General features: G+C 27.7%; 1 protein-coding gene across 1 annotated transcript; it reads left to right on the forward strand.

The window, feature by feature from the left end:
• Nucleotides 1–11,822: 11,822 nt before the first annotated feature.
• On the forward strand, nucleotides 11,823–14,921 carry LOC126681012 (coatomer subunit beta'-1-like). The gene is made up of 10 exons (XM_050376370.2): nucleotides 11,823–11,945; nucleotides 12,181–12,201; nucleotides 12,336–12,397; nucleotides 12,729–12,783; nucleotides 12,869–12,905; nucleotides 13,050–13,375; nucleotides 13,627–13,758; nucleotides 13,863–14,011; nucleotides 14,502–14,570; nucleotides 14,648–14,921. Exons 1-10 carry the CDS (start codon nucleotides 11,943–11,945, stop codon nucleotides 14,703–14,705), a joined length of 912 nt encoding a protein of 303 aa, XP_050232327.1. The 5' UTR covers nucleotides 11,823–11,942; the 3' UTR covers nucleotides 14,706–14,921.
• The last annotated feature ends 2,106 nt before the right edge of the window (nucleotides 14,922–17,027 follow it).

The raw sequence follows: 17,027 nt of genomic DNA on the forward strand, positions 1-17,027 counted from the left end.
GGAAGTTCAAGTGGTGAAATTTGATTCTTGAAATAGGAATGCAAATTCTAGGGTTTTGATCTTAACACGTAATTAGTTTCATGTTTATATTATGAATTATTTATTTTATTTTTTGCCTTTCGGTAAAATGAGCTTTGTTCCAATTGATGTGCTGGCAAGAACTTGCACCACTTATAATTCTCAAGTAGATTCCATGGATATAAATGGATTTCTTTTAAAATCATTGCATTATAGAGACGTGCATAGATATATTACTTAAGTTGAAGTTGTCCATACAAAATGCCAAGTGAAGTACGCTAAAGTTGTAAGAAGGACGAGGAAAATAAAGTATAATTGTTTAAGATAACATTGGTAGATCAATAATTGTTACGAGTATATGCAAAATGAAGCACATTTTGAAAGTATATAATGGGAAGTTGTAGAGTAGAAAATTAATTATGTTTATCACATGGAAGGGATACCGAATCCGGTCGTAGTGGAGGACTCTAAATACACAATTTTTACTTGGTTGCAGGGTGGTCAGGGCCTTTCTCGCTGGGCGAGCAGATCCGATTCTAAAGTCCTTTCCTAAACCACTTCTCGTTCAGTTGCTAAAAGATCGAGAGAAACTTTCTAAATGAGAAGACGTATGAAAAGAGGGGTAATTAGAAAAATCAAAGTGTGTGTCACATGAAGAATATTGAAGGGGTGTATACTAAATTGGACTCATTTTAGAAAGGTCTAATGATGGTAAAATGTCAAAAGAAAACATTTTTTAAAGAATCTATCCAAAATTTAGTAAGCATTTTAATTTGATCAATTCGTTGAAAATTTATCCAATATTTTAAAATCAATTTAGTAATGTATGCTCCAGTTAGTAAACATGAAATCGTAATTTATCAGAATCACGTCACATCTCAACCGATAGATAACTTCTTTCTTTTCATGTATTAAAAATTACACACAGTTAAATTAATTTTCAAAAAATTGAATAAATATAAAGTGAGTTTTCCAATTATGATATATTTACAACTTTGAAAGATTTGAATAAATTTTTAAAATGTCAAAAAGATTTTAATTTTTAACACCATCAAGCCTTTTTAAAATACACTGAAATAAGTAGTATATTTTACGAATGAGTTATAGCTTAAATGGTATAAGCGTTACGCGACAAACTATTTGGTCGTGGTTTGAATTCCTCCCACAAACGCTCCCACAGCCTAACAGTATTGCCTATCGCTTATACTATTTGAGCTATAATAATTGGTATGTTCCGCTAATTACTTAAGTTTTTATTTGAGAAATTTGGGTAAACTATATAAAGTTTGATACATCAAACATATATATCAAAATTTGAATTATGTAATTGAATTTGACGATTATCTTTTTGTTTTATTAAATAATTTAAGAAGCAAAAAATCAGTTAATAATTTGAAGTGAGCATGACCGACCTTAAAAAATTTATAAGCGAAAAAAAAATCAAGAATGAAGAAGTAATGGAATTGGATTTGACATTATAATTGGCATGTGCTTTCCACATGGTGAATGTATGATCCTACCAGATAGCCTTCATCTAAAACAAATCTTTTTTTAGTCAACATTTTGTTTCTCATGAAAAATAGGTCTTTCAACAATGTCAACGATACAGAAATCCTAGAGGTCGCACCAGTCTAACTTCACCATGACTACATCACATATACTTCAATTAGCCAGGGCTCGTATATATGTGGTTCAAATACGCCATTGGGCTCGACCATTCCGTCATGCCGAGGACGTAAAGTTCGAAATGCTTCTCGTAATAATTGATCGATATATAGAAGTACTCAAATGTTAACTCTTCTTCTATACGGATATCAAAATATGCATGGTTCGATTTCCGTCAGCAAAAGACTGCTTTTTTTATTGTCTCAACCTCTTAAAAATATTTTAACTTTTTGATTTTTTTGATTTATAGTCTAAATTTTTAAAATAGTCAATCTTAGTCTATTTTATAATTTTTAATCTTAATTATAATTATTTATCCAATCCGAATGGACAGAAGTCAAAACATATATATTTTCTATGATCGAAGAGAAAACAGAAAAAAAATAGAGCTACTAACTGTGTAAGTAAGTCCAACCCTAATATTTCACAAACTTGAATTTGGGCCATCATAATATACCATGTTGTGAGACAAAAGTTCAAATTCTATGTCTATGAGTGTTTTTATTTCTAAAAATGCTTTTAAAATTTCAGTTTTATATTATTTTTACAAAAATAGAGTAAACTACTCTCGGCCCTTAATATATATGTCCTAGTTCACTCTTTTGTCTCTAATTTGTAAATCAAGCAATATAGTTCTCTATTTTTATTTTTGCCTACGTTTTAGTCATTCCGATTATATTTGGTGTTAGTCAATTAATAAGTCAAATAAATTAATTAAAAAGATTAAATTTTAATTTAGTCTTTAAACTTATTTTTAACACAAATATAAATAAAAAAATTATTTTTATGAGATTGGAAATAAATTCAATTTAATTTATTTTACCATTCCATACATTTATTTATTTTTATTTTCTTATACTTTTTAAAATACAAAAATTAAGTTAAAGTCATTAGATCATTAGATTTTATAATAGTATAATTTTTATTTATGCATATTAAAAATATAAATTCAAGAGCTAGTTTGAATTTTATTTTTTCAGTTAAGCTTTTTAATTAACTTGGTTGACTAACAGCAAAACTAAATAAAAGGACTAAATCGTTAACAGTTGGAGGATAATACTGTTTAATTTTCAAATAAGAATGACGTAAATGTGAATTATATCATAAACAGAAGAGCTGAAAATAGTTTTTCTAAAAAAAATATTATTTTATCTTTTTCTATTTAACCTTTACTATTTGTATTCAAGATGTACACTTAAAAGGGGTTAAAAGGGGTAGTTGAGTGGAGAAGTTTATGCTTGGAATATACCAATTCAGTGAAGCTTCTGCCATACTATTCCCAATTATAGCTACTTTGATGATCATGGTTATGATCATACTTAAATTGACTATGGTCCTTCCACTAAAAGTCAACTTAGGAGTTCTTGAAATGTGAATGTAACCCAAATAGTAAAATATAAAATATAAAATTTAATTTCTGCCATTAAATACTAAGTGGTGAAGGCACTGAAATCTTAAATTTTATAGGGAGGTAGCATATTGGGTTAGGTTCTCTATATAGCCCAAAGAAACAACACAAGAAAACTCATGATAGAGCCATTTGCCGCGCTATATATACCTAGAATGTAGACCAATTTTTATTTTTTTTATGAATATGTAGACCAATTTATTACGACTTAAATAGTAATTTGTCCCCTCAACTTGTAAGTAATGAGTAATTAACACACAAATTAATTTTGTGGGCAAATTAGTCATGAACTTGTATATTATGGGCAATTAGTCCCATTTTTACAATTTGCCCCTTAAACTTGTAAGTTATTTATCCCTCAATTGGCAATTTGCCCCCATCAAATTTTAACTTAATTTTTCAAAATGGAGCTAATTGCCCATAATCAGCAAGTTCATGACTAATTTGCCCACAAAGTTAATTTATGTGTGAATTCCCCATTGCTTACAAGTTGAGGGGGCAAATTGCTACTTAAATCAATTTATTACATTAGGGTTTTCACCAAAAATGTATGTTTAATTGGTATAGGGTGTTGCGTATTAATAGGCTTTGGTACCCGCCCCGCCCATCCAGACCCGTCTTTTTAGGACCGGGCTCAAGCATCAACTTTTGTCCAAATCCGGTCGAGCTCAAGTTCGAAAAAAGCCCGATTTTTTATGGACCGGCTCGGACTTTTAATATTATAAAAAATCAATGTAGACCCGTCTAAATCCGGCCCGAACTCGTAAAAATAGTACGTTAGAATCAGACTTGAATAGTATATTTGAAGTTCGAACCGGGCTCGGGCCGGACTTAGACTTGTCTTTGAAAAAATCTAGCCCGCTCAAACCTGGCCCAAGCCCTTCCAAACCCGGGTCAGGGTTTCTAGCCCTGTCTGTTGCTATATATATGCTATTGTGTGTGTGTGTGTAAAAAAAGTTTAATAATTTAAAAATATTTATTTTTAATTTTTTTAATTTATATTGTCAATTTTACTCTAGTTTTCAATTTTCAGTTTCAATTATATTAAGTTTTTTAAACTATAGTTTTTTTCTTCTAAAAAGGGTTTAAAAAAATTCAAATGTCTTTCATATTTGGTACATAGTCTAAATAAGTCGTCAATAATTTAAAAATGTATTAAAAATTAATACTATGGTCAAATCTGAATGACATATTTTCAAGTGGAAAAATTCCAATTTAGAAAAAAAAACAAAATTGAAATTTAGATTTAAAAATCAAATAAAATTGACAATTTAAAATTTGGGATACAAACAAAAAAAATTAAAATACTTCTGAATGATTAAATCAATATATTATGATGATATATACGTAGTATATGGCGATCGAGGGCTAGCTGCTGATAGTGCAGTCCCCTCTAACTAATGAAAAAAAGTTTATAGTATAGGGTTTGGCAAGAGACTCAAACCTTGCTTAAATTGTTTAAATAATTGTATTTATAGTATATAGGGTAGGGGTCTCATTGGCTATAATACTAGAATTTGCATTTTCTATAACTTGAACATTTGTTTAAGTATCAAAAAAAGAAAAAAGAAAATTGTAAGTTACAGCTTTTGCTAGATCTGTATTTTTTGGTCAATAGCAGTTTTTGCTCTTTTTTGGTGTTTCTGTAGAATAATATTGTCATTAGGATACATATAATGCTGGATTTAGTTTTTTTTTTCTTTCCAATTTATTATTTTTAATTTTTTTTATCCATTGTTGGTGGAGATGCCATTTGGATATATATCAAGATATAACGTAAGGAGCAGAGAGTGCAACTTTGGATTTGATTGTTTGGTTTAGAGATTGGGGAGATTGGAAGCTGATATTTTATGTGTCTAATCCTAGATATCTATATGTATTATTTGTAGAACGAAAAATAATAATTATACAACCAATTGACATAGCACTTGTTATTAAGAAGATAAAATTAAAATTGGGTTAAATACGAATTAAATCACAAATTTTAGTATAATTTGCAATTATAATACAAATTTTGATACTTGGCAAAATCAGTCATCTATCTGTATATTTTATCAAATCAAAACACCGAACTATTTTAAAGTGAAAAAACGCCAATATGGACATCATAATATACACTGTTATGGTAGCCATATAAGCATTTTTTACGGAAAATAGATCATGTTCGATTTGCTAAAAATTAAAAATAGTGATTAATTTTATCAAGTTTTAAATTTTACGTTGTAATTGAAAATCACGCTAAAATTCATAATTTATGTTACAACTTACAACTAATCTAAAATAAAAATTGCACTTTCTTTTTGTTTCCCAATATTTTATGGTACTTTATTTCACTTTGTTTGGTCGTGGATTAGTATTGGGACCATATAACATGAACATAGATAAAAAGTATAAGCCTAAAAAATATGAAAAATATTGTATGAATTTTTGGATTTGAAAGGTGAGCTTCTTTGGTGTTTTCTTTTCGGTTAGGTCTCTGATAATCATTAATGCAGTAATGGAACACTTCATTATATCCTTTTTCATTATTTTCTTTCTACCCTTTTACTTACTGAGAAATTTTTATGTAAACTCAGTCTACCACGTCATCCATAGACTAAGTCAATCAAATCATAACACCTCATTAAAATGAGGGCATTTTTATAATTTCGTTTGTTATTTGCATACACTTTTGAATAATAATATTACAAGAATACCCTCATTTTAATGAGGTGTTATGATATAATCCGTGGATGACGTGGTGGACTAAGTTTACCTAAGAATTTCTCTTACTTGATATCTTAATTTAACAAAAGAATTCGACAAAGTTAAGTTTAGTTCTCAATGGTCATTATTGTGATTCTTGGGATATTCTTACTTCGTATTTAGTAGTCTAATATTTATTCGCAAAAAAATGTCTATGATTATATAATTGGGTTAAATTGGCAAAAATGATTTATAAATCCAAATGAATTTCGTCTATATATTTTTCCAATTAAAACTAGAAACTAAAATAATTTTATCATCTATAATTATGAACAAATCGACATGAATACAATTAAAAAATAATTTTGACGGTAGGTTTGTCAATTTTGTGAATTCTGACAAAGTTATATTTTAATCACATAACATATTTTATGATAAATTAGTGTATAATTGAAGAGAGCAAATTAATTTTTACTATGATTTTGACTATTTTGTCAATTATTTCTCAAAAATAAATAAAATATTATAAGCTATCAATTTTAAAATTAAGATAAATATAATATACAATCTTCATTTTAAACCTATTTTCTAGCACATAGTCTTTAGTTTAAACCCGCATGACCTTCTAAACTGAAATAAAAGACAATTTATATAAAATAATATAAAAATAAATTTCAAAAGTGTTTAATTTTGGGTTTGAATGTAAATATCAATTTGCAAAATTAATAGACTATAATGTTTAAATTATTTTAAAAAAATAATGTTGACAAAATGATCAAAAGTGTGGATATAATAAAATCATTTTATCTTAAAATATATATAAAACCTTTATGAAATTATCTATTTAATTCTATAAAAATATGTATATTTTTATTAAATAATCTTGTCAACATTATCACAATTAATAAAACATTGAATTAGTTTTATACCAAATGACTAAAAAAAAGGACAAATCTTTCATGAAAGTTTTATAAAAGTTCAAACCTTTCAATTTTATCTAATTTGTCCTGAAACGCATGATTTTCGTTTCAATTTTGTCTAACTATACACAATTTTATTTATGTGGCGTTGATGTGTGGCATTTCCACATCAGCGCCACGTAGGCGCCACATGATTAAAATTACATAATTTGACAAAATTAAAACGAAATCATGCCTTTCAGGACAAATTAGATAAAATTGAAATGTATGGACTTTTATGAAATTTACATATAAAATTTAGTCTTTTTTGGTCATTTGGCCTTCGTTTTATAAATTAGAATCTTTATTATTTATTTACATATTAATTATAATTTTCAAACTTCATACAATTAATGGATCTTATTTTAAAAAGCGACTGGCGTCTAGAGGAGCAACGCCCATTTTCCTTTCAGGATAAAGCGGCACATAATAGAATTATATTTAAAAATATTTTTATTTGTTCAAAATTATAGATAAATAAATAATTTTATCTAAAAAAATAAATAGATTTGCACTTCATAGATTCATCTTTAATTGATTTTGGTTAGCTCACACATCAACTTTAAATGTCCATTATATTTACATTTTCATTTTTAATGGAATGTATTCTCTAACACATCTCTTTAATTAAGCATATGTTCACTTGTCAAATTGACATAATGTATTTTTGAATTTTTATACTATTATACTTTTAATGATTGATTTTTATATAATAAAACGTCCATGTTTATTTTTGTTAGAGACGAATTCTATGTGTTCGTATGGACGAAAATATTTAATTTAGATGGAATTGAAGTATAACCTAATGTCACGTTTATTAACAGAGAAAATCATTGAAAGTGTAATATGATGAAGATCCAGATATTAATTAAGCCTGTCAAATTTGATTGGCATCTCTAATTATTTATAAACAGTTTTGGTCTGTTTTTTTTATACCCAATATATAATTTGTTTACTAGCCCGAACTCCAATCCTTTTAATTCAGTCCATGATCTATAAAAGGACTGGATCCAGAATTGTGTATTTTAATTTATGAGGGAATGACGCGCTATACCCTTTATTTGTTAATTGTAGCAAAATTACTCCCACTAAGTTTAAGTAGGCAAGCGTGCGTGATTTATTAAAGTTAGTTTTCAAAGTTACGTTTTTTCATGTATGAATATGAGGCCCTATATCGCTGTTTCTCTTATTCTTTTACCAAATTGATTTCTATTTTATTATTATATTTGTCAAATTAATAGTTTTGTCTATATATAAAGAGAGAGATTTTGATTTTTTATTCAATTTTATTTATTTAATTCTTATTAAAGTGAATTTATTTTTTGTAACTTTAAATTAAATAAATTGTTATATAATTAATGCTACTAATTATATTTTATTATTGTACACATATTTTAATTTTAATTATTTTTAGTTGAATATTTATTACTCCCTCCGTTCTATTTTAATTGTCCATTAGCAAAATATATTTATCTCTAATTAGTTGTCTATTTAGAAGTTTAATTTGACTTTAGCTATTATTTTCCAAATTTACCTATCTCTAGTAAATGACTCCATGTTTTTATTTAAAAAGTATTTATTAATTAATAGGGTTATATTAGTATTTCTCTTTATAAATTAAGACAAAAGGATCACTATTTTGATATGTGCAATATTGGCTAAATGGATAAATAAAAAAGAACGGAGGGAGCTAAGTATCTAATTTTATACAATTATCTTCAATAATTAAACACTTGTTTTTATTTTATCTTTTTAATATATACACTTGTCTACTATAGTCAAACATATCATTTTCATTTTTTTTAATTTACTGTTTTAAATTTATTCCATCATATAATTTCTTATTTGTTTAATTATTTCTTTCTTTATTTGTTATTTTTTTCTTTATTTCTTTCATATGAAGACGCTTTTTATAATTTAAAGACATTGGTAAATAAAAATATTATTGTTAAACAATTTGTGTTCAAACGCCAAAAAAATTAATGATCAACTAAAAGAAACCATAATGAAGATAAAATACACTAAATACGAAAAGCAACTAATGAGCCACCGATGATTTATCATTAAACTATCAATAATCAACCAAATAAAAACTAATTAACAAACTACCAAAAATTACCTAAAGAGCAATTAATGAGCAACTAACAATTAATTAATATCAATCAAAAATTTATGTTTAAGATATTGTAATACAAAATATCAATCAAAAATTCATTTGTTTGTCTTCCTCTAGTGCTATCATATCCAAGTGGGAGGAATCTTTCAGCATCATTTTGCCACCAAGTAACCTGCAATGGACCAAGTAATTTGCAATCATAACAAATTATATGTTTTGGAACTTGAAAATTTATTAAAATTCAAAACGAGGGTTATCTCAAATTCAACAAAAATGTCGTACTCGCCTACTTATAAAGAAAAACTAGAGTCTCATTTTGCAATTCAATTCTCAAAACTAAAACTCATAGGCCATACCTCACTTTAAAGTCATGTTCAAAATAAAATTATAAAATTACAATTTTTTTTTTTGTAATTTTAACAATTAATTTCTTAATAAAATATTCAAAAAAAACCCTACAAATATAGAATAAGTGATTACAACTGTAAATTTAATAAAAAAAAATTTGTATGGTTAACTGATACATAAAACTGAATATTAAAAATCCGGTTATATAAGCCGTAAATTAGATTAGAAAATTAAATGATTATTCAAAGCAACGGTGGGTGTTGGCGAAAATCGTAGCAACAAATTGAAACATTACAACATTAATAAATTTGTTAATTGATTTTTGTAAATTTGATTATTTTCAATTTCATTCTTGGAAAAATCTAATTATTAGCTTAGTTTTATTGAATTTGAAGAAGAATTCTGTTTCATTCATGGATAAAGATAGAAAATAATGGTTTTAGCTCTGTAAGAAAAAGGAAGGTACGTTTGGAAATATAAAACTGAAAAAAGCGTATTTGTGCAAGTTTTTAATTGACAGAGTACATATGCAAACACTTGGCCTAAATCAAGTGTTTATGTCAAAAGCCTTTAATTTATTTAGTTAGTGATACATACAGAGCAGTGTTTTAAAAACCGGACCGGACCAAATAGTCGGACAGGTTGAATTACAAACCGGTCAATAGTCCAGTCTGGAACTGTAAAAAATCGAATTTTTTAGTTGGACCGAATTGAACCGATAAAAAACCGGATATTGAACCGGATTGGACCTGATTGAACCGGTAAAAAACCAGTGAACCATTTTAATTTTTTTAAAATTTATTAAAACCGATTGAACTGGAAACCGGTGGCCTCGCCAGTTCGGCCACTGGTTCGGTTTTTAAAACACTGATCCAGAGTCAGTGTCTGTTTTAACCAAAATAAATTAAAATTGAACTTTTTAAAAATTAAACTGACTTAATTAAATAATTTAGGTTAATTGAATTGAATGAATAATTCGATAAGTATTTTAGTCTTTCGTATTAAAGTAGAACTGAATTTTTTCCTACTTTAAATTATACTTTTTATAATATCAAATCAAGCTAAAATTATTGGTTGAGTTTCTCTGTTCATTCGAGTTGATTTAATTCTTACATATTCCTAGATGAATTAAGTAATTATAATAAAATGAGAACCTATATTGTATAAAGAAAATAAACAAATAATCAATTATTCAATTTGATTATTTATTGTGACGAGTCGAATTGATTTTCTGTTTTAAATAAAAAAAAATTAAAGATTTTTTGTGCTAAAAAGATTTAGATATTTATAAAAAATCCTTTTTAATTATTAATATCTTTTTTAAGTAATTTAAATAATTAAAAATAAAATATTATAATAATATTATGATAAAGATAAAACATTATTTTGAGAAGTCAAAGAAAAAAAGAAAAAAAGAAAAAAATGTTTTAATAGGGTTGAAATAATATTATTAATTTATGAATACAAAAATTAAATACGTAAAAATAGTTAAATCATGATGTATTTTAATTAATTTTACTGTGTTGAAATAGAAAATCATATGATAAATATATAAACTTTTCTTTTTTCATTGAACATTCTAAATTGATATGTCAGTTTTATAACTTTTTCTAATCCTGAAACTTGCCAATCTGCATAAATAAAATCCTGGCACACAAAAATAATACTTAATATATAAAAAAAAATATAGTCAATATTTTAAAAAAACAATCTATTTTTAGAGCAAATTTCATTTCATTTGATTTTTCTTTACTTTACAGATAATGATATTATTTTTAATTTTTTTGATGTTCTTTGTATTCATTTCTAAAAATAATCATAAATGATTTTTAAGTTTTTTAGCATTATTGTTTTAATTAAACATAATTTAAATTAATAGATAATATAATCCCGCGCAAATACACGGAATATAACTAGTTAACGATATAATTATTTATACATTTAAAAGTCAAATAGAAACAAGTATGTGGCTGTCCTGCAGCTAAGTAGCACAGAAACGGAAACGGAAAATGGAAACGACACGAAATAGACACGGAAAAACGGTAGAATTTTAAAATGAAGGACACGAGATATTTATAATATTAGAAATTATATAATATTAATTATATTAAATTTTGTTTATATATTTATACAATTAATAAATCAATTAAATATAATTAAATCCAATAAAAATAAGAAGATAAATTTTATTGTAGATAAAGTAAACAATAAAAATTGTGAGTAATTGATTCAAAAAAATTATTAGTTGGAATTTTATTAGATTTTTTTATAACTATATGTTTTTAATTTTTTTACAGAAACGGCCCGAAATATTTCCGGGAGTTTTCGAGAGTTTTTGATTTTTGAAACGTTTCCGAAACGGGACACGTAACTTCGTCGAAGTTTCCGTACTTCTCAGTCCTGCAGCGAACCTCACCTTCTTTGAATTAACATTTCCTCTTTGTCTTGTTTGTATGACTATTGGACAACGAATCAGCTCAATCATAACCGTTAATTTAAGCACAGGAACCTAATCAATGGTTTAGTGATCATCTGATGACAACACGGAGAAAAATCAGAAATTCAAGTCTTGTGTGCGTTAAATGAAAAAGAAAAAGGTTGGAATGTGAGTTTTTGCTTAATGGCAAAGTTTTGTTTATGTTATAAATTCATAGATTCTCTTCATTCTTATCCCTCATAATCAATTTCAATCAATTAATCATTACTTCTTGAATTATACTATTAAAACTTCCTCTCTCTAGATATGGTGAGATGTTACTTCTTTTAATTTCTTAATTATTTATTATAAAAATTTATTTTAAATTTTTAAATTTTATCTAAATTGAAATTCAGTCTAATTTTTTTAAAACCCCTTCAGGGAAAATAAGTTAATTTGTAGGTCCATCTCAAAACTTTGATGCACTAAATTATAATGAGTTTATTTACCTTATGATTACTACTGGACTGACAAATTTTATTTTGTTCTTGTTTTGCACAAGCAGGCTGCTGCTTTGGAAATTAAGGTTTTATATTCTGGCTCTTTCATTCTTTAAATTTTTTAATTTTGTACTTATTTTCATTTCAAGCTCTTACATAATTAATTACCTTTTAAAAGATAACTATTTTAGTAATTAACAACCTATGATTTCTGGAACAGAATGAATTCACCCAACTATCAGAAAGGGTAAAATCTGTGGATCTCCATCCAACTCAACCATGGTAATTAAACTTCAATCTTCTTAACTTCATTAAAATGATGAGCATATACTCAAATTATTAGTCTCAGGTTCACCTCGTAGAATAATAATTTTTTCTTGTAGAATAATAAATTTTATATTAATAGTGTGACAAGAGTCGGAATTGAATTAAAATAATCGATCAATATAGTCGACATAGTAGTTTTTAATTAAAATTAAATGTTTTTCATTGATTAATTAGTTTAATCTACTTACACTACGTATCACCTTGTCAAATTGGGTAGTTCATAATAGTTTTTATAATTAATTAATTTTCCTTGAATTGACATTAATCAAAATTATTTTTCATGCAGGATTCTTACTAGTCTATATTCAGGAACTGTATGTATTTGGAACTACCAATCTCAGGTAAGGCAATTGTTTTTTTGTTCTATCTTTTCCTATTATTTTGGTATAAGTGAGAACTGACTGGAGCTTATATAATTTACGCTAGACCTTGGAGAAGTCTATCAAGGTCACTGAATCACCCGGTACGTATTATATAAATTAAATCTTTATAAAACTAAACTTTCTATAAAAATGCCCGTTACGCCAGTGAATTTTTAGATATTTTTTCATTTCAGTATTTTTTTTCTGACGCAACACACTTAACCTTTTGCGTACAATTCATGCAGTAAGATCAGCAAAATTCGTTCCGAGAAAGAACTGGATTATAACCGGATCAGATGACAAATTTATTCGCGTATATGATTACGATACAATGGAGTTGATAAAAGAATTCGAGGCACATAATGACTACATTAGATGTGTATCTGTGCATCCTTCACTTCCTTGTGTATTGTCATGTTCCGATGACATGTTTATAAACATGTGGGACTGGGAGAAGGGCTGGGATTGCATTAGGGTTTTTGAAGGTCACTCAAGTTATGTTATGGACATCACTTTTAATCCAAGAGATTCATCTACATTTGCTAGTGCATCACTTGATGGCACCATTAAGGTATGTTAATTTGTTGTTTAGAATATTACTTTTTGTTTCGATTAGGTGTTAGGGTCGGATTTGAACACTAAATTTTTCTACGGAGTACGACATGAGCACAAGTTTGTATTTGACCTATTTTTCACAGATTGGTTTAAACATATATTTTTTTAGTTAAACTTTCACGTCGGGATAAAAAAGTCCATATTGTTTTTGTTTCCGTGAAACATAATTAACATTCATTCATCCTTTTTTCAATGTATTTATTTCAGATATGGAATCTTGATTCCCCTGTTCCAATTGCTACATTGGAAGGTCATTCGAAAGGTGTAAATTGTGTCGATTACTCGATCAATGATGACATACCATATCTGCTAAGCGGTTCTGATGATTATACTCTCAAGGTCAGCAATGTTTTACAACGCTTTTTTACTTCAGCAATCAGAGATTTTAATTGTTTATGCATAATAATTTAGATATATAATAAATCTTATTAAAATTGATTTAGGTATGGGACTGTGAAACTAAAATTTGCTTTCAGACATTAGAAAGCCATACGAATAATGTCTGTGCAGTACGCTTCCACCCGGAGTTTCCCATCATAATTTCAGGTTCTGAGGATGGGAGTATCTGTCTCTGGGATGCAAACACTTACAGGTAATTTAATATTTTTTGCTCCGTAATTCATCTTATGATTTAATTATCACAAAAAAATGTCTGTAATATAATAATATTGCACGGAAACTTACCGTGCAGTTTATTTTTATTTATAAAAATACTTAATTTTATCGTTTTACATCTCAGCATTTCTCATTTTAATATTTTCATGCAACATAGCAATTGAAAAATCTAGAGTTTGATATTTGGCAATCATACTTTCTTAATTTTATAATCACAAGATCTAAAATTCAATCCTTATTTTTTGAAAAAAATAGTTTTGAGTATACTATAAAATGAATTGTGCTTATTCTCGCTTAAAGTTTAAAAGACATTCGCGTGCGGAAATATGTTAATAGATAATAAAATAATACTTGGAGTCTTACTTAACAACTAACTTTTGAGATAATTGATTAATTGATATATAGATTACATTTTTAAGTAAAATAAAATTATTTATTTGCACTTTGAATTTTAATATGTGGTTCAGGCTTCAAAACACATTGAACTATGGCCTTGAAAGAGTTTGGACCGTTGGATGCAAGAAAGGTTCAGATGAGTAAGTTTTCGTTTTGTATTCTTTACCAATTTATATTCATAAAATCAGATATTAAAGATAATATAATATTATTGCAGGATTGCATTTGGTTGTGATAAGGGAAGCATTATGGTCAAAGTTTGTAGCTCTCATTGAGATTGTTTGAGTATTGCTAGACTACTGCATGCTGCTGTTGCTAGAGAGTGCTTTAAAATAAATTTGAATTTTTAAGTTTTTTTATTAGAAATCTCTTGATATGGTGTTTTATTTTTCTTTCTTCTAGTGGCTTATGTTATGCTGTTGGACAATGCATGGATATGTATTATTTGTTCAATGAGTGGAATTAATAAAGAGATGTGTCACATTTGTAAATTATTGTATAAAAAAAATCAATTTTGATTGTGATAACTAGTGTTTAAAAAATTGATTTGATGAGCAAACCTGTATGGCCATTGATTCTCTGCCCAACCGGTTTAGCTATCGATTGAACTGGTTGAATAAAATTAAAAAATAATAAAAAATTATGTATAGCTTATATGATTACCGATTCAACCACTGGTCAGTCCGATTTTACCAATTCAAATTTTTTAAAACTTTATTGGATTGGACATATAGTTGGTTTCTTTGAATTGAACCGACATGTTCAGTTCTTTAATCTTTAGTGAATACGTTTGGTTTTTAAAATAAATAAGCTTGGTTTTTATATGAATAAAAAAAATAGATATTGGGGGAATTTTATCATTTTACTAGACTTAATTTCATGTTAGTTTTTTTTTTTGAAAAGAACAGTGTAGTTAAAGGTGAAAGCGCACTCAAAACGATATGTCTTCATATCGCTTAAAGCGCAAAGCGGTAAAAAAGCGCTCGCTTTAACGAATTAAAGCGCAATATATGTAAACCATAAAATGATAAATATAATAGCAAGTAACATAAATCCAAATCACTTATAACTAAAATATTTAAGAATAGAGAAAAAATCTAGCATGTAAGACTATAAAATATACTTAAACTTTAAAAATCACTATCAAATTCATCTCTTAGATCAACACTAGTTTGATCATCATGACTTGATGCATCTCCTTCAATGTCCATTTCAAAATTATCTTGATCATCTTCATGATCATCAACTTGATTCACTTGAGGTTGTGAAGTTGCTCCTACATTTCGATTTATTACAGAAAATGCACGTAATAGAACTTGAGTCTTTAGGATTAGCTAAAATATTGTACTTCTAAGCAGAATCTTTTTTAGAAGATTGAGTAACATTAGAATTATCATCTCCCATCTAAAAATTAAAATTAAAATAATCATTTATTAAAAAATAGATCAGGTGATAATAATTTGCATGGTAATATAACTCACATTACTGTTATATGTTTTAATAGAAAAAATTGAGTAGAAGTTTATATTTGAGTTAAAATAGCTTTTATTTATTATAAATTAAAAAACTAAAAGAAAAGGCTAATAATCACCCACGGACCCTGACTTTAGGGGTACCTTACGCTAAACCCCCTAATCAAAAAAAACTGCCGTAAACCCCCTAAACTTTACCCAATAATTAGCTAAACCCCTTTTCGCATAAATTGACCAAAATACCCTTCAAATCTGTAAATAAATACAAACAAACCAGACAGCTTCAATCTAACCACACTTAAAACCGATCCAATCAAATCAAACCAAACAATCTAATCAAACCTAAATTTATTTAAAAATTAAATAAATAATTATTTTTAATTTAAATAAAAAAAAAATTCAATCCGCGGTGGGTCTGCTCACCGGAAAGCAGACCCACCGGCCGGTGGGTCTGCTCTGTGAAGCAGACCCACCGGCGTGGGTCTGCTGCAATGAGCAGACCCACCGCGCTGCTCTTTGCAGCAGATCCACCGGCGTCGGTGGATCTGTTGCAAAGAGCAGATCCACCGCGGGTCTGCTGCAAAGAGCAGACCCACCGGCCGGTGGGTCTGCTGCACGGTGGGTCTGCTCTCCGGTGAGCAGACCCACCACGGTGGGTTTAAAATTAATCTAAAAAAAAAATTTATTTAAATTAAAAATAATTATTTATTTATTTTTTAAAATTAAATGAGTTTTTATTTGAATAATTTTTTTTGCGGCAATGGACGGTGGTGGCCGGAAAAAACCGGCGGCGGCGGGTGGAAGTTTTCGGTTGGATGGTTTGATTTAGTTGAGTTGATTGGTGATTTAAGTATGATTTGGATGGTTTATGTCTGATTTGATTAGATAATGACTTTAGATTTGGTTAGATTAGGTTGGTTTGGTTTTTGTTATTGACCTTAGGGGTATTTTAGGTATTTTTGAGAAAATAAAGGGTTTGGGGCGGTTTTAGGGTAAAAGGGGTTTAGCTGATCATTAGGTAAAGTTTAGGGGGTTTACGACAATTTTTTTTTTATCAGGGGGTTTAGCGTAAGGTACCTCTAAAGTCAGGGTCCGTGGGTGATTATTAGCCAAAAGAAAAAGATA

Source organism: Mercurialis annua, linkage group LG5 (assembly GCF_937616625.2).
Source record: "Mercurialis annua linkage group LG5, ddMerAnnu1.2, whole genome shotgun sequence".
Classification (NCBI taxonomy): Eukaryota; Viridiplantae; Streptophyta; class Magnoliopsida; order Malpighiales; family Euphorbiaceae; genus Mercurialis; species Mercurialis annua.

Excerpts from the sequence above, each read along its gene's own strand:
- LOC126681012 (XM_050376370.2), top strand. Across the intron at positions 12,398-12,728 it reads CTCCATCCAACTCAACCATG|GATTCTTACTAGTCTATATT; the intron begins GTAATTAAACTT and ends TTTTTCATGCAG. Across the intron at positions 12,906-13,049 it reads CAAGGTCACTGAATCACCCG|TAAGATCAGCAAAATTCGTT; the intron begins GTACGTATTATA and ends CAATTCATGCAG.